The sequence below is a fragment of the Pithys albifrons genome, chromosome 9 (assembly GCF_047495875.1).
Source record: "Pithys albifrons albifrons isolate INPA30051 chromosome 9, PitAlb_v1, whole genome shotgun sequence".
Classification (NCBI taxonomy): domain Eukaryota; kingdom Metazoa; phylum Chordata; class Aves; order Passeriformes; family Thamnophilidae; genus Pithys; species Pithys albifrons.
This window is the reverse complement of record NC_092466.1, coordinates 12,660,041-12,678,640: the sequence shown is the minus strand read 5'-3', so window position 1 is coordinate 12,678,640 and position 18,600 is coordinate 12,660,041. Positions and strand designations below refer to the sequence as shown.

Here is an 18,600-nt window from a genome sequence, read left to right as displayed (position 1 = left end):
AATTGGGTGACATTCATCAAATGTGAACTGAAAGGAGGCATTGTAGGGCAAAACACCATAATCTCTGGGATTTACAGTGTTGGAGAGTTTGCTTATAGGAAAAGTTCATCAAAATAAATTAAGTTGGACCTTCCAAAATTCATTCTCTTCCACAGTGCTTGCCAAAACTTTATTGAAGGCTTAATCATTTTTTGGAACTGTTATAACCGTGCATGTAAATCATAGAAAGATGAAAACCTGGCTGGGAAAAGCTTCACATAATTCCTGCCAATAGAATTGTGGGTGGCTTCATATTAACTGGCTGAGAAAGACCACAGACCACAAAGATTTTTATTTCTAAACCATTGTCAAGGTGACCTAGTCCAGGTACAGGTTTGAAAGGGAGTTTAACTAATAGATAGTGAACTTCAACTGTGTTTTAATCCTACCTTTCTGCATTAAAAAGCAGACAGACAAGCAATAAATCCAAACAAAAACCCTCCAGGTGCCAGTTTGTAGTGGGATAAAGCCAGAAAAAAATGTGTAAAACCTTTTGAGTGTGACAGACTTGTATTAGATCCCGTTTTGGCACTGAAAGGGGAATCTGATCACCCCTTGATATTTTTGCCACTCTGTTCGTTGCATTAACTAGAAGATTGTTGGACTGTTCCCAATCTAAATTGGTCATCACAACATTTACAAAGTATGTAAATATTCAGGTCTGCATCTTAAATACAATTAAAGATCACATCTCAGCCCATCAGAAGAGGTGGATATTGAACCCACGGTCCTTACCAAGTAGTCACTGGACACATTCAGTACTATCTGGACTCCTCTAAAAATAATAATGTAGTGCTGAAATTATGAGTGGGGTAAAATGAGTTCATGTGAGAAAGTTATATCATTTGAGAGTTTGAGTTTTCCACTGAAGGTTAGAAATAATGAGAGAAGAGGGGATATTTAAATATTCCCTGTGTTACTGAAACAATATGACCTAGAATTGTGGGATTCTGCGAGCAATACTTGTAGAACTGAGAGAAATAAAATTACAGAAAACATGATTTTTTGCCTTTGAGTTGGACTCAGCATGAGTCAATGACATAGTCTGTTCTCTCCTGTGAAAACTGATTTTGATGTGGTGGTATTAGATGGGAAAGATATCCTTCAAAAATAACGCTTAACAGTGTTAACAGCCTTTTCAGCTTGGAGAAGAGAAGGCATTGAGAGACCTTGGGGAACCTTCCAGTATCTAAAGGAAGGGGTTACAAGAGACATGGAGAGGGACTTCTACAAGGAAATAAGTTGATAGGGCAAGGGAGAATGGCTTTGAACTGAAAGAGCATAGGTTTAGATTAGATACAAGGAGGAATTTCTTTACTATTAGAGCGTTGAGGCACTAGAACTAGTTGCCCAGAGAAGCTGTGGATGTCCCATCCTTGGAAGTGTTTTAGGCCAGGTTTGGTGGGGCTTTCATGGAACCGTACAATATCCTGACTTGGAAAGGACCACAGGGATCATCTAAGTCCAACTCCTGTGCAGGCTTCCCCAAGAATCACACCATGTGCCCTTGAGCATTGTCTAAATGCTTCTTGAACTCTGTCAGGCTTGGTGCTTTGACCACTTCCCTGGGGAGTCTGTTCCAGTGATCAACCACCTTCTGTGTGAAGTACTTTTTTTTTTATACCACCCTAAACTTTAGCAAAGTGATCTGGTGAAAGATGTCCCTGACCATGGCAGGAGGTTGGAACTAGATGGTCTTTAAGGCCTCTTCCAACCCAAACCATTCTATGATCTTATGATCCTTACAGCTGGAGAGCAGGACCCTGAAATCCTAACTACTGTGCCAATCCACAGTGCACTTTACCTGAAATGAGAATCTCTCATGAACATGATTTCTGTTCTCTTCTGGTTTTTGTCACTGGCTATTTTGGGTCTGTGGTCATACCACAGTCATACTTTAGATTTTCTTGTTTGCGTTTACCCATGTCTTTTGCTATATGTTATCTGTGTAGAGTTTATTTGCTGTGATATGGGTCATTCTTGTGGCCTTATTATGTGGTTTGTGCTATAATAGTGGATGTATTTTTGCCTTGGGAAGGCTAAATGCAGTTACAATAACATTACAAGTAAAAATGGGGAAAAAAAATCAAAAGGGGAAGTCTTAGTGTAGAAGCCTGTCCTATTTCTAAACTTTCCTTTCTTTCAAGTTCTTCAAACTGTCAGTGAAAAACCATTATCTTGAGTTGATTAGGGATCAAATTTCATGAGCAGTAATATCGTGTCCTTCCAGTGACAGCTTCTCTAGGCAAGAAAGTCACTATCTGGAGGTGATATTGCTGAGAATACAACTGATGGTGTAACAATATTCCACGTAAGCTCATTCTGAAATATCACTGTCAGATAAAGGAAGTATATCTAGGAGAGATTCTGAGGACCTTTATGTTAGCTTTATTGGAAACTTAAGAAGCCAACGAATTACATTCCATATAATAGAGAAGTGCTTTGTGCATTGTTTTATCTTAAGACTTGCAAGACTGCCAAACCAGCCGAATATAGGAAATTCACTGATGTAAGCCTTCTTGTAGCCAGGCCTGAAATGGTGCCAGAAAGAGCACCTACAGCAAGAGTAAGTGACTAGTGACAGGTTTAAAATCCCATATTTTACAAATTATCAGGGCTAAATCTCATTGATGCATGGCATTTATGCATAGCGTATACGATTCATTCAGTCCATAAAAATGCAGATTTGGATGTCTATCAGTTCCTCCCCATATCCTCTTTCAGATACAGTATGACTTCAGAGAAACCAGTTTTATAATGACAAAGGGCATCTAAAAGATTAGCTCCAGCTTTCCAAGCGCACATTTACTGTTTGCATTAAATGGTGCTACTGTGGATCTCTGCTGTTAGTCACTGTAACAGGTTGTTAGAAGACAATCTTGGCTCCAGGGGACTTACAGTGCAGACAAGACTGAGAAGAAGCAGAGAAAAGAGGGATTATCTCCTACTTACAGGAGAAGGACAGAAGCACAGAGACTTTAAATTACTTGCCCAAGGTAGTTGAGCTGGAACCATGTGATGAAACCAGATCATCCTCCTCCTCATTCAGGACCTTAAACTTTATATCCACTATTCCCTTTTTTCCTGAGGTGTTAAAATCACACTGGATTTGAAGCACGAGAGGCAAAATGGAAAGTTCAATAGTACCTCTTAAAAAAATAATTCTCCAGCCCTCTCAAATCTTGGATTTCTTTGGAGTTACACAGATGCTTTTAGGGATGGCTATGCATGTCATAGAAAAGGTATCTGAAAGGTTGTTAAATGCTCTTAGAGGTGGCAGCATAGAGTGTCTCAGAAGAGTCATCACTGACTTTGGTTTTCCACAGGTGACAACTGGTGGAAGAGCAACTTACTATGTGTCATACAGACGGGAGCCTTTTGCACAGATTAAATTACCCAAATACTCTCTTCCTAAGGTGAGTCCATGATTTATGAACACAGACATGTAATATCTTGGGGGCCCAAATATAGGAGGTTCAATAAAACAAAGTGCTGAACCCTGCACTTTGACTACAACAACCCCATGCAGCACTACCAGCCTGGGGGAGTGTGGCTGGAAAGTAGCACAGTGGAAAGGTATCTGGGCGTGCTGGTTGACAGCGTCTGAACATGAGCCAGTGTGTGTGTGCTCAAGTGTCCAAGAGGCCAAGGGTATCCTTGCCTGTATCAAAAATATTGTGGTCATCAACTTCTTCCCACTGGGTTTATCACAGTCCACAGTGGCACAGATGCATGGCACAGATGCAATTTCTTTTTTGTTATTCCATAGTGGTGGTGTGGGATCCAGACTGTCTGACTATGCACCAACTTTTGGAAACCTTGCTGCCATTTTTCAGGAGAAAAACATTATTTATAGTCCCACCTTATGGACTGGCCTGGAAAGCTGTCCCTCATTAAAAGATCAGGTGGATAGAGGGAATGAATGCCCTTTGATTGTACTGCTTTATTGACTGATGTTGTCACGGGTTGGCCTGTTATAATACAGATTTTTTTTTGGTGGCCCTGGTTTAGAATTGGTGCATGGTATAAAATCAGGGATATTTTTATAATTTAAAAATGCAAAGTGCTTTTAAATTAAGTGTCATGGAATAGTCTTCTAGGCATGTAAAGAAGGCTTGTTTATGCTGCCCTTAGTCACCAGAATATTTTTGCTGTACAGTAATGTCTATGCTGTCAGATGTAGATTAATGAACTCTGTTGGAGTTGTACATATGTGAGGCTGGCACTAGGGTAATGCAATATTTCCTCTGCAACTGGTCAAAACAGATTGAACTCATTGGGTGTTTTGCTCTATTTTCACACTCTTGGAATAGGTTGGGTACCTACTTAATCTTTAAGGAATTATAGCTGCTGGGCTAGAACAAACTTCCTGATTTAGTCTTCCTTCATAGAGGGAAATGGCAAATCTCCCGCTGGTTGCACTCACTGGGATAGAATTAGGCCCTTAAATGGTTTTTCTCATCATCCCATGCTGATAGGCTATGTTAGGTCTATTAGAAATAGCCCCATCTAGTCAATCCCAACTTTTCATCTAGATACCTCACACAAAAGAATAAGTTGCCTCCTAGGCAGGATGAGAGTATTGAACTGATCTTCCCCCAGATATTCTTCCCCAAAATCAGGTCACTCCATCCTTTGGGAGAGTTCCAGAATTATGGTTTCTTGATGCAGAAACAGTGCAAGGAATTAATGAAGGCCTCTTGGCACCCTGGGGAAAGTTTAAATAGATACAAATAGATAAATGGTGTCTCACATAGCCACAGTCATTTTGCTTCTAGCTGAACCTGTGTCAGTTTGTTAAACAATGGTAGCAAGAATGAAGTGCTTCAATGATCATCACCACTGTGAAGATATTTTCCATGAAACTTTTTTAAAATAATACTCAGAAAATGCACCATAAAATCAATTTGATATTAAAACTAAATGGAGAAACCCTTGCTGGACTTTTTGTATCTTGGTCAGTAGCAGGAATCCAACAAAGGTTACTGGGTGGATTATTTGATAGCTATATGTAGTGGGTAATTGATCTCAGAGAAACTCTCAATAGAAAACTGTGTTATTAAAATTCACTATCAGCAGTAGCTCAAACTGACCCCTATACCTCACCTCCAAGTAAATGTGAACTTCCAGTGTTTTTAAACCATCCCTGTACCAGCTGGAAGCACAAGCCTGTTAGTTCAGCATGTGAATGGAAATTATCACTGCTTTTAGCCTGGTACTTCACTGTGCTTAGCAACTATGAGGACTCAGGCTCCAATGCTGTGAATCTTCCATGAGTGATAAAACTGGCTTTCAAATTGATAAATAAAAAATGAAACTGGATGAAATTCCTTGAAGGTACCAAAAATGAAAAAAGCAAAAACCCTTTGCCCAGCTGGTGATCATTAAAAAAATGAAATGCAGAAAAGTCACAATGGTGGTAATTTATTGGCTTGCTCTAACAGAAAGTTGTTTAACATACCTATAATTCATGCTACATCTCCATTCTTTCATAATTCATGGTAATTACTACATGTCCTGAAGGGCAAAGAAATACTGAGATCCTCAGTAACAGGCCTTTTGTCTTCTTTAACAGGACATGCATATTATCAGCACAGATGAGAATCAGGTCTTTGCAGCTGTTCAAGAATGGAACCAGAATGATACATATAACCTGTATATCTCGGACACCCGAGGGGTCTACTTCACCCTAGCCTTGGAAAATGTGAAAAGCAGTCGAGGTCTAGAGGGGAATATCGTCATTGACCTTTATGAGGTATGTAGTAAAGGTCACCCTGCAAAGAACAGCAACTGCTTGCTAGTTCAAGCAAGTGTAAATCTCTTACCAACCTCCCAGGATCTCCATTTGTTTTGGGATCAGCCCTAAGGCTTTTACTGGATTTGATGCTGAGTTGACTCATGTGGGAATAGATGCAGTGCATTCTGCTATAGGTGTGACAACTGGTGGCTTTCAAGTCAATGACTGGTTAGCTATGTGTCATTTCCCAAAAGGCAAAACCATTATCCCTCTCATAGTAGTGTAGATATCTGTACAAGGACTCAAAATACTATTTTTCCCCTTGGATATCTAGAGACACCTGCTTGCAGCCAGGGAGTCTGGATTCCATGTTTATGAGCACTGAACAGTTTGTGAACTCTCAGCAAAAGTTTGTAGGTGCCATTTGCCCAGAGAAGACAGATGGATAGCTTCCACCTCAAATTATCTTCTGTTCTCATTCTTCTGCCAGACCTGTCAGTCCTGGCCAACAGCAGTCCATTCAGAGTAGCTCCTCTGGTTCCTGTTTTCTGCAGAGCATTCGGGTTTTGGGGTGTCATTATCTGTTGGATGCAAGATCTGCTGAGATTCAGGACTCAATGCTCTCTCAGCAGCAAACTATTCAGTAATACTAGTAGTAATGGTTTCAGGCTGACTGTTACATGGAGAAATGTTTTTTGCAGTTACATGTAGAAGTTAAGACTACACAATTATTTATTTCAGCCAGAATAATTCTCATTTAACAACGTCAACAATTTTTTAATAAAAATACAGGTAGTTTAAGTCAATGAGGGAACACTCACAAATCACACATACATCAGTAGGAAGGACAGGGTTTATATTGTATTTTCACCTTGTTAAGTATATTTTTCTGACTCTGAAAAAGTATATTTCTTTGCTGTGATGAACCAGTTATAATAAACATGCGTTGTTTTCCATTTCTAGGCAAACTCTGCATTCCCCAGTGGTATATAATAGACTTTTTACTGTTAAATGCCAATACAGATTTTCACAGGGTCATTTAAAGAGTAGTATCATTCTGGGGGCTTTAGAATAGAAGGATTTGCATACTGGCTGTTGCCAGGAAGTTGCAGATTTGCATCAAGTTTCTTCTTCCTGTCTCACAGCTGTGCAACAGAGTCAACACAAAATCTTCTTGGGGGTGTTTTGACAGGACCATATTCTGCTGTAATGGGTTCCACTGGCCAAAATCAAAACATTTGAAACAACTGGGTTGATTTTGTCAGAATTTCAGAGTGGAAGGAAAGTGAAGAAATCAAGTTTGCAAAACATCAGTGTTCCAGCATATTCAGGATTTCCATCTTTTGTGTTGATTTTTCTTTTCTTTTATACACAAAGATCCCACACTGCTTCCGATATGACCTGCTGTCTCCCATGTTTTGGTAATCTGTGGAGGCAGTGGGACAGACCCCACCCTCAAGCACACAGAGCTCATGTGTGACATGCTGCATGCTGTACCTTCAAGTCTATCATCAGCTGATCTGCAAGCTCTCAAGGAAATCCTAAAGTGGGCTGTTTCCTAGGGATTTGTTCTGTGAACATCATTGTCTTATTCTTCCAGAGAGAGAGACCACATGAAGCCTTTCAGCTTTGCAGCCATCATTAAGATGTACATTGAATGCCATTCACAGTCTTCTAAGGCTGGATTGAAATGACTTCATAGCTTTTTTACAGACCTTTCACTCATGGGAGTGGTCAGATGACATTGCTTTTGGCCTCTTCTTCCGATGTATTTTTTCATCTCTCTCCATTTTTCCTAGGTAGCAGGGATCAAAGGCATATTCCTGGCTAACAGGAAGATAGATGACCAAATCAAGACTTTCATTACCTACAACAAGGGCAGAGATTGGCGTTTGCTGCAGGCACCAGACACTGATCTAAGAGGGGATCCCGTACTTTGCCAGCTGGTGAGTGGCAGATCTTTTTCAAAGCACAACTGACTTCTTCAGAGCTGCTTATTTTAGTCACTAGATTAACAAAACTCTACCAGTGTTTTTTTCTGTTGACTTGCTGGGTGTTCAATGAATTAAATAGATTTCTTTATCTGTTACTTCATAGCTTTTGAGTGAAAATTTTGACCATCTTCCTTAGTGTTTTTAATGGGACTCAAATCACAATAAGAAAGTTTCTGGGAAAAGTGCTCCAGATCGGATTGTTGGATAAAACAGATGCAGACATGCTTGCTTGAAGTGCAGAGTTCCTGATTCTCTTGTTCTCATCTACTTTTATGGTACTTATCTTGCAAATGAACATATGCTGCTATTTGTAACAGTGGTAAGAGCAGAAGGGTCATTTTCAGAGCATCTGTGTGCAGTCACCAAAGGTCGCTCTGACATTTAACTTGTTGCATATCAAAGCTTCTGCCTTTTGTTTGTTTTCTGTCAACAGCCCTTTTGTTCACTGCACTTGCGTCTGCAGCTCTCAGAGAATCCCTATACTTCAGGAAGCATTTCCAGCAAGGAGACAGTTCCTGGGCTGCTGGTGGCCACAGGTAAGAACATAAGTGCTTCTCACGACTCAACCATACCTCACTGGGACCCTGAGAGTATATCAGATGTTCCCTGTTGGCGTAAAAGCTTTCAGCTCTGTTTCAGCAAGTGCTGAGCTAATTCACTTTAACTCCCATTTATTATGTGCTAGAAGAAGGCATATGACCCCGAGTTCAAAAAAGGTAATGCCTTTGTTTATTCCTTTGCAATATCCCATATGCAGATCTAAGCCCACATTTTCAAGGGACCCTTACTAACTATCATCACTTAGTGCTCTTACTTAACATTGTTACAACCACTGATTTACATGTCTACCTGTTTGCTGGAGTTGCCATGAATGAGTATAGTTCCTAGGGCTACACTCCAAGGAGGTATAAATATGTCCCACCTTTTGAGCAGCAAGCAAAGAGTTGTCATGAAGTCTGTCAGGTGAAGCCTGGGCATCATGAATGCCTGTTCTATGCATAGCACCTACTTTAGACTCTGTTGCTCCAAGACTAGCAGGATTTCATCAGCACTGCATGAGCCACTGCTACTGGGGCTGTTCTGCAGAATTGTGCTGTGGCAGGTCATGCTGTTTGACTGGTAACCTGCTACAATGCCTCATGGTGGCAATGGCTGACCCAATGTAATTAACCTGAGAACCGTGCCAGGCCATACTTGCACACAGCATATAGTGTAATAAGCATGGATGGGGCTACCAACCACACTCAGAACTTGTGCAGCTGTATGGGAACTGGTGGGCCCAGAAAGTGCTTTCTGAATGCCTGTTGCTATTGAAAGCTTGAACTACGTAGGCTGTTCTGTCGTTTCAGAGAGGCTCCTACATATGCTCAAATATGTCCAAGTAGCTTAACTGTTCTTTCTAAGGCTCAGTTTATCTCCTTTGTCCTGTTCAGCCTAGCAATGGCTTGCAAGTGTGTCATGTTAGCATATTGCCTGTATGAATTTACACTATTTCTTCCAACCATTTTCATTCTCATGTCCTTCTGTGCTCCCATGTATCTGCCAGACTAAGGCAGAACCTGAGAGATAGGTTCCCTTCATGACATTTATATCTCAACAAAGGAAACACCATGTGATTTCCAGTTCACTGATCCAGGCCAAATGGAGTGAGATAATTTGGTTTAAACCTCCAGATCTCCCTATGCATAGCCAAGTGGAGTCATCACTGCTGGCAGGTTGCACTTGCTAGATGGATGCTTAGGAATAAACCCCACTCATGATGCTGTAATTGCAGAGGCTTTTTTTTTTAACCTTTTAGGAAGCAAATAGAAGCAGCAGGGCAGTGAGATTCTAGGCATTAATCTAAATTGTTAGTAAATTAGATTCTTTTCAAACTGCCAGTGCATGGGATGAATGCTTTCCAAGTCTAACAATTAACCTTTAAAAGGCAGAATATAATTTCTGCCTTGCTGCTTTGTACATTAAAAAGCTTAACCTGTTGGGAATTTACACATCTGTTTTCCACTAACCAGTTCCACAACAATAGGAATATCTCACTGAGTTGGTGAATATGTTCAAGAATAAGCCTTTCAATTTATTCTCACAGGCACTGGCTGCTCAAACACTCTGTGTCATACTTGATTTGAACGGGACATTTCTAGCAATGATTGGAAATTGGGACTTGATATAGGATAGAATTTAGATTCTTGCAAATGGAAGAATTATTTTTTAATATCTAATTGTATAGCAGTTAAATCCTCTTGACTTGCTTGGGAGTTAGTTACATTTTGTGGGGTTCAAATCCATGTAGCTGAAAAAAAGTAGATGGAGAGAATTAAGGAAAAATTCAACATGTTTGCACTGAAGGACAGAAAGAAGCAAAAAAATCTTGGTTTTTTACTCCCTTTTCTTGCTTCAATCTGAAAATCCCTACTTGAAAAGTTGGGGTTTCCATTTTGGTATCTAAAATATGACGACACAAAACTTACACTTCTCCCTTTAAATCAGTTTCTAATTCTTGAGGACTTCAGCTTATGATAAGACACTGGGCTAAAAAGACCTTTGAACTGACATAGTTGCTTTATTCTCATGAACCTGGATGTCCCACTAGACTGACCTTCTGTGTGGTTGCCCATATCAGGCATGCCCAAATGAGGCTTCATCTAAAGCAGCTGGTCACTCTTGCTGATGTCAAGGAATAAAATTAAGCAGATGGACAGTGTGACATGTCCTACATCCTGAGTGCTGATAAAAGCAACTTTCTTGAGTTTTGCTGCCTTCCGGAGTCAGAAATTTTTTGGAACAGCATTGGCACAACAATGTGGCTAGTTGGATTCCATGATGATGACAGGAGAGCATCAACTTGCATCTGGGTTTTATTTTCTCATTTCCCAGCATTAAATGTCAGGAATTTAATTAACATTTTCATTGGTGTATTTTGATTATGCTCTCGATGATGTTACACCTCTCCCTTTGCTATTTTTGGAGAAAAAATATTAGTTCTTCTGTGAAAATTACACCTGCTTTAAAAAGAGTCTCACTTGGAAGTTATGAGAGTGGTTCATTGGGTAAAGAATTAGTGGATTTTGAATAAAGAAGTCACGTGTTTGTTCACAATATGGTGATTAAAATTGAGAACTGTATCAAGTATCCATTAAGTTCAAACTCACAATTTGGGACAGGTCAATGAGAACAGTCAGTGTTGTCTAGAGTGCTGTTCAGTCTGGTCTCTATGGCTGCAAAGTCATTTGACACAACTTAATTCTGTGAACCATTTCTTCCCCTGGATATGGTTCATAGCCAAACAAACAAGATTTGCTACAAGTGGAACTTATATTTCGTTACCCCATAGTCTTCATCCATTGCAAATCATTTATAAACTTAGTAAGAAACTTTGTTTATTTGACTGCAGGGTCTGAGATCAGTTATGTGTTTGAGCATTTTGACAGCATCTTGAGCAGACTTTGCAGCCCCATAATCAGGGGCTTCAGTGGGGTCTGTGTTTCACCTTTGCACTCAGCAGTGTGAGTAACTTCCCTTTGGATGCTTTCCTCTACACAACAGACAGACAGGTAATTACCTTGCCCTTGATAAAGACTGGCAGATCACAGAGGTGTAATTCATCAGCCAGAGCACAAAGACTGGAAATTCAGAGAGAAATGTGTATGGAATGAGATATCTGGTAGCCAGGGACAGTGGCCACTATTGCTGTTCTGATCATTTGTATGGAATGGGCATGGAGTTTCATACACAGATTTTTGAGTATGTAGGTCCTTGCCTAGAACAAGTGGCTTGCAGATATGGGTGATATGTTAGGAAGATAAGCTGATAGTACTGTTTCTCCCAGTGTCAATTTTCAAATGTCACAGCCCTCATAAATGAATGTTGCCACCCGACCATAGTGGTGTTTTCAGATGAGAATAGAATCAAGATCAGCAAAAAGAGTGGTCAGGCCAAGTAATTTTGGTATTGTGGAAAAATGCCGTCCTGTGTTCATCCTTACAAGAATGTCTGACACTTGTGCTGCAGGCAATATTGGCTCTGAGCTTTCCTACACTGATGCTGGCGTGTTCATCTCTTCTGATGGTGGCAACTCCTGGAGACAGGTATGTTTTGCAGAGCAAAGGAAAGCATGGATCTTTTTGCTATTTTTCTGACTCTTCCCAGTGGAGTGGAGCACTCATGCAATACCTAATTTGTTTGCAGATCTTCGAGGAGGAATACAATGTATGGTTTCTAGACTGGGGAGGGGCACTAGTGGCCATGAAACACACTTCAGTGCCCATCCGGCACATGTGGTAAGGAAACGCTACTTTGAGATTTCCTGATGGGGGTAATCTGACAGATATGGCATCATCTGGTCAACATCTGCTAGTGTCTATATAATGAGAAAATTAAGTAATTCTTATCTGTGTTTTACCATCATTTTGGTTTTGTTGGTTGATATAATGATTATTGTACTATTTTATAAATATAACGTCTCTAAACATAATAATATACATCTATGAATTACTCTTTGCACTGGTAATGTACTGTGAGCCTCCACGTGGGGTTTCTTCCCTACAGATGCATATATACTAAGTAATCCTTTGTGCATCACATATTTCTGAGAGGATATGTCCCATTTCTGTTTTTTGTTTACAGAATTTAACATTAACCTGTTAGGACAGATAGAGGGAGAGAGAGGAGGGGACAGTAGGTGTAGATAAGAACAAGACAGATATGTTCTTAACATATCTGTCTCCTCTAGTATTTAACTATCAGTTTCCAGAGATACAGTGGTGGCAACTGAATAGAGCTGGAGGTGAACTAGAGCAAAAATGATTTCTCAGTTGAAGACGCTCTTTTGTTACAAATGGGTTATAACATATTTAGTCTTGGCACTAAAGATAACTCCTTTCCTTAGCTCTTGCCACTCTGACTCTTCACCAGCTAAACACTGGAGAGAGGCATTCTGAAACTCAGAATTAACACTGTTAGAAGAAACTGGGTGTGTTAGCATCACCTTCTGTCTCTGGTCTTGACTGGAAGAGGGGCATGTCTAATGCACATCTAATGGACTAACCTACTCAGTTGCTAATGTTGTTTGGAAATGAATTCATTAGAAATAGCTTTCAGAGACAAGATTTGTTTTCCTCGTCTGCATTATTGAGTTGTCTCTCAGCTTGATCATGCTAAGCACATGTCCATTGCATGCCTTTCATGCAGAGCAGGCAATGTGATCTTCAGTGAAATAGAAACCGAAAGCAATGAGGTTTGACAACAATGATGAAGAGTTAAGGTCTCCTCTACCTGAGTCATTATTGTACAAACTCCTTCAGTGAAATTGCAGTCATTCTGAAGCTGGACACCTGAAGACAGGCTGTCTTTACCCATCACAAGCTAACATTCCAGACATGTACTGTAAGCAAATTAATGGCTACTTTTTCAATATAAAAAGATTCTGTTCTTTATATTTCTGACCTGACAGATAACTCTAGGATGACAGCATCATAGATTTCTATAAAATTTTGAATATGTTGCATTTGAGCACATTTCTTTACCACCTGAGCTAAAGAAATGAGTGATTTAGTCTTGGTTGGGTAGTGGATTATCAACTGCAGGATGTATTGGGTTATATTCCTAAGGCTTTGCAATTTTTCTAGGATAGGGGAACCAAATGTTCTTCAAGAGTCTGTGCCTCCATGTGGAATTACAAGCAACTCATTATATGCAAAATAAGGGTTGCAATCTTTCTCTTGCTTTCTAATGTTCAGGAAATGGGTTGGTTGTTTTATAATAAGCAAACTTGTTGCAGTTATAACTTAGCGTACACAGCTGTAACAAGTCATGATAAGGGATTAGTCTACGTCAGCGCTCTCTTGTCAACAGCATCCATAACTGGAAAGTAGTAACATGACAGACCCACAATGATGAGCTGCAGACTTCAGTCTGTGGTTAGAGTGTATTGGTATGTGGCTAGAAACAGAAGCCTCTGGTAAGTAACTCCGTTGCCATGACTATAAGTAAAGTACTCTCAGGAAGGAGGACATCAGTGCCACATCAAGGTCTTTAGACCAAACCAAGTATGAGTCGAGGCAGGAAAAGTGTGTGTTAGCCAGGAGCAGGTGTCACCAGCAGTAGATAGATCAGACTGTGGCAAGTTGAGCTCCAGAGGAGTGAACGGTGTGCCACTTACTGAAAAAGCTGCAAGTCATGTTTTAACCATTTATTATTGTATTATTTCAGCCAGGAGTAACTGTTTTAATTGTGTCTTTAATTGTGAAGGCTGTCCAGACATAAAAAGCACATTGCGTACAAGTGCCTGTACTTAGGTATTGGTAAAGGCTTGGTCCCAGTTTGACTTTCCCTAAAGAGCTCAGTTCACCTTTATTTGCTTTGCAGAGGTTTGTTTCAGATGTTCTGCCTTTACACTAAGTCTCATGCAATGGCATGTGCAGTACTATGAGTGTCCCACCCACTCTATTAAATGAGTAGTGATTTAGATCTGTTATCAATAAGCTCCAACAGCTTTCCTCCAAAATTGTACCCTTAGGGGCTTTGGAATTTGCTTCATATTGCCTCAGTAGGCACCTGTTTTATGGGCAGGAGTGGAATAGATTAAAGGGTACATGTAAATCTATTAGTTCTCAGGCTGAGACATTGTACAATAAGTTTCATCCTGGAGAAAAGAGGGGCGGATAATTGAAAAGCTGGGAGAACTTTAGCTAAGCTAATGAAGCATGCTGTTCCCCAGAAACTGAAATGCTATTTAGAGAGATAAGCATGCAAGCAGAATGCATACAAATGCACAGGTGTATGGGAAGATACATACATTTAAATAAATAGATTTAGGACAGATAATCTTTTTGTATGCTGTTGTACTCCCAGCTTTCTGTCTTTGGTCTAAAGTCAACTTCCCATTCTGGCACATCTGCATTGTGATCCAGGTGAAGGTGTCTTTCTAGGTGATGTGAGAGGTAGAGACTTAGAGAATGGTGACTGCCAGCCTTGGCTTTCCATACCAAAGTTGAGAAGTTGGTGTACCTCATTTGTAATACACACTATAGTGGTCTCCTGGTCATTTGGTGGCATCTCGGATAGTGTCCTAACTGCTTGGAGTGAGGGGGATTCAGTTCCCACCAGGACCCTGCCTGAAAGACTCAGATGCATGTGTGCATGCACACATGCAATATGCCCCAGCCCCACTCCCATCAAACAGGGCAAATTTGCTTTTATGTTCAATTTTAAATGAAAAGTGTTTCCTGCTATTCAAAGAAGAAGTTTGTGCCATGTCCCTTTGATAATGTCCATTGACAGTAATCTGTCAGCCTTCAAAGCCCAAGTACTTCACAGAATTACAGAGAACTGTATAACAGTCATGCTGGGAAAGGATCAAATAATGTTATAGCCAATAAGCCTTTGGGCTTCTCTGTTTGTTCTTCCTTTGCTGATACAATTTGGAGCTGAAATTCTGTGCAGAAATTGTGCAGGAGCAATTGTGTGGAGAGTCTGGGTGCAGAGAACAGCTTGGTTGCTTTCAGAAGTGTCCATGGGCAGCAGGTCTGGGAGCTGGATGCTGACAGCTACAGGTTGCCTGTTTGACCTGCTGTAGTAGCAGCTGGGTGTGCACACCCTCCTCTGGCTGTTTCCTGCACTGTTGTGGTCACAGGCTGTCAGAGGAATGTGAGAGCTGGAGGGCTGCAAAGCCATGAACCCATTGAGGTCCCTGGGGCAGCAGGACAGGATCTGACAGCCAAGCCCCGTCCAGTCACCCCAGCCAGGAGCAGGGCACCCAGTGGCAGCCCCAGCCCTGGACATTGGGCAGCTCGGTGGGGACATGGAAGGGCTGAGGCCAGGATGGGACATCTGCCTGCATGTCAGGGCCATGGCTGGGCAGGGCTGAAGCCATGGATGGAGTAGGGGAAGGTCTTGAGGGAGATTGGGAAGGGGCGCTAAAGCAGAGAACACCATTGTCCTGACCCCATCTGTCTGCTGATGTGGTTGGTTAGACTATTTATTCATGTACTCTACTGCAGTTATCAGAGATATTGCTGGGGTGTAGCTGAGAGCAGGGTTTGCTAATCCTCCTGTGCTCATCTAAGAGCCCACTACACTCTACTTCAAAAAAGACTCTATGAGCTGGGTGAGGTTACATGTGATTTTTGTTGAAACCAGAAAGTAAGGCATATGGTAATTGTAGGTAGAGACAGATGATCAAAAGCCGCTGAATTACCCTGGCTTGTCAGCAACAGTGTGAACACTCAGCCCCTAAGAAGAGAAATGCTTTAATTTTAACCAGCATACAGCTTTGTTTCACAACTGTAACAGGCAAGGAGCACCAAACTATCTACTGGATGTGGCTCTGTTTGGTCTCCTTCCTTCACCTGTCTGTAAAATTGGGGCCACATCTGAAAGGACATGCAAAGAAGTATTTGTAGGACTAGAGAGATAGTAGCTAATGCCATGTGGCACTGATACATGGATGGGTCAAAATGTCCCATGGTGGTGATAGGAGTTTTCAAGCATTCAGGCCAGAGCTGCTTATGCTCTGAGTGATGCTTCATGCCAGGTGCTATTCCAGATCCAGAAACTGTTCTTGGCAATGCTTCTCGATCCCTTGAGGTCTGAATGTACAGCTGCATCAAGTATATCCATGTTCTTATTGCCAGTGTTTATGCTTTCTAAAGCTTGGATCTTTCAAAGTACTTCAAGATCATGAATTTAGTGGGCTGGGAAATGGCAAAGATTGGTGCTTGTCTATAAATCTAGCTGCTGGAGCTTGCAGATCTTAGCCAACATTTAATTGCTACAGTTGCTCTAAACTAAGTGTTTTATGTGTATAAATGTTGTCTGCTTCTATCCCAGGATGAGTTTTGATGAGGGAAGATCCTGGAGTAAATACAGTTTCACATCAACACCACTTTTTGTGGATGGATCGCTTGTAGACCCTGGCATAGAGACCCAGATAATGACGTAAGTACAGCAGTGATGACAGAAGGGGTGTATGGAGACCCCCAAGTGCGTGGTAAGCCTCATGATGTGTAATGCAGCACTGTGGAGCTACACATGTAGTGTGGCATGAAGGCACAGTGTTGTTTTGTGGGTTTTGCTGATGGTCCCAGACTTGGTTGACATGTCCATGCATTATATGGCAAATAGATGATGGAGCCAAACCCTTTCCAGTAGTGACAGGGGTGGTCCTAAGCTGTAGCTTGGGAATTCCCATAGGACAGTAGGCAAATTTAATTCTCTGGGGAGTGGTGTAGCCCTGGTCAGGTTACATCTACTGGTAACAAGAGGTCCTTTCTAATAATTACTGCTCAGATTGTGTTCCTTGGATCTGATGGCTGAGGGACTGCAGTGCTCTTCATAAATCAGAGATCTGTGTGGTTGCACCTAATGTCAGTTCTGTGCTTGCTCCAATTGTGCAGTGTGACTGTCTTTTGAGATTGCTGCTGAGTGCGAATATCCCCAACCTCACTGCTTGCTATCTGCACTGTGGGCTGTGGGTTTTAGCTCAAGCTAAAAGTGTTCTCATTGTGCATATACAGAGCTGAGCTCAGAATAACCTTCCTGTTCTGGGTAGTAGTATGCTATCGTTGATCCATAGTGTGAAGGAAGAGCCTAGGCTGGCACTGAAGGTGCTTGGACCTTCCTCCTCCCAAGAGTGCTGAAGCACTGGGTGAGGCTGGTGGAATTGGTGGAGTAATTCTGGCCCAAGAACAGGCTAGGATCTGAATTTAACAACCAGAGGAGAGAGGCAAGTTTTTAAGTTCAAAGGCATCTTCAAGGAGTCATCTGAACTCTTGCACAAAGCAGATCGGAGCACTCTGCTCTGGGATTCTGAACAAAGCAAGAAGTAGATGCACTGCCTTCCTTGCTTGCAGAAATGCCTTCTTACTTGTGTTTTCTCTGAGCTGGCTGAAACAGCTTTCTGAATAGGATCAGAAAGCAAGGTGACTAAGATACCTTAGTCTGAGGTACACCTATAAAGCATATCTGCAGTGGCATGAAGGAATGTCTTTGGTTAATCTCATCAGGGACTGTTGTACCACTCCAGTTTGGGGCAGGAGACAGACTCTAAATTTCATCTTGCAGTCAATTTGTTTTTCCTGCACCTGCACATCCTGCAGATTTGCACTTCTTGCAAGAGAAAAGAAATTGAGGCCAAGTTTATTCTTTTTCTAGACTTCAGACTATCTGCCTACTTATATGGCAGAAATGTGTAGGTGGAACTCATTGCTGGTGTCAGAGGTAGTGACAAACTGAGAGTAGACTGCTGGGTATGGTTGTCATCAGTTTCTGAGGAAGTTTGGACAGTGTAATAGTTGTGTATCTTGGACATTTCTGCTAGTGATTTTAATTTATTCCAACTGTTGCATGATTTGTGTTGTTATGCCTTTCAAAAACCAGATCCACATCAGCTTTACACTAACACTGTGTTGAGAAGTCTGTATTCAAAGCTGAGCTCATCGTAGCTGCAAGAAATGGACTGGGACAAAATCCTCTTTTACTCTTCTAACAAAGGGTCATTTGAACTGGCTTCTTTGCCATCTATGCCATGACAATAAATATTTTTGGTGCTGTAGTCTTGGGGGTCTCAGGAAGGTGCAGCCAACTCCTGGATCTCCTGTGATAAAAGTGTCTTAGGAAGGCCAGGCTAAGTAATTATGGTGGTCCTTTACACTTTTATATATAACCAAATGAGCAGCACTCCTATGCTTTATTCCCGAACAGTGCTAGGGCAGAACAAGGCAGCTTCTGTGCCTGTTGCAGACAGCTATTGAGATTTTATTGGAGTATAGCTGGTATCAATTCTGATACCATTGCCAGTTTTTCCTTTATCCCAAAATTATATCTTGGCTTTGT

General features: G+C 41.2%; 1 protein-coding gene across 1 annotated transcript in view; it reads left to right on the top strand.

The window, feature by feature from the left end:
• Nucleotides 1–18,600, top strand: part of SORCS3 (sortilin related VPS10 domain containing receptor 3) — a 279,510-nt gene that overhangs the window by 214,306 nt on the left and 46,604 nt on the right. Inside the window, exons 8-14 of the mRNA XM_071563732.1 lie at nucleotides 3,366–3,455; nucleotides 5,615–5,794; nucleotides 7,576–7,722; nucleotides 8,204–8,306; nucleotides 11,779–11,855; nucleotides 11,956–12,047; nucleotides 16,597–16,704. Of these exons, the coding sequence (XP_071419833.1) occupies nucleotides 3,366–3,455; nucleotides 5,615–5,794; nucleotides 7,576–7,722; nucleotides 8,204–8,306; nucleotides 11,779–11,855; nucleotides 11,956–12,047; nucleotides 16,597–16,704 (797 nt within the window). The remainder of the gene's footprint in view (nucleotides 1–3,365; nucleotides 3,456–5,614; nucleotides 5,795–7,575; nucleotides 7,723–8,203; nucleotides 8,307–11,778; nucleotides 11,856–11,955; nucleotides 12,048–16,596; nucleotides 16,705–18,600) is intronic.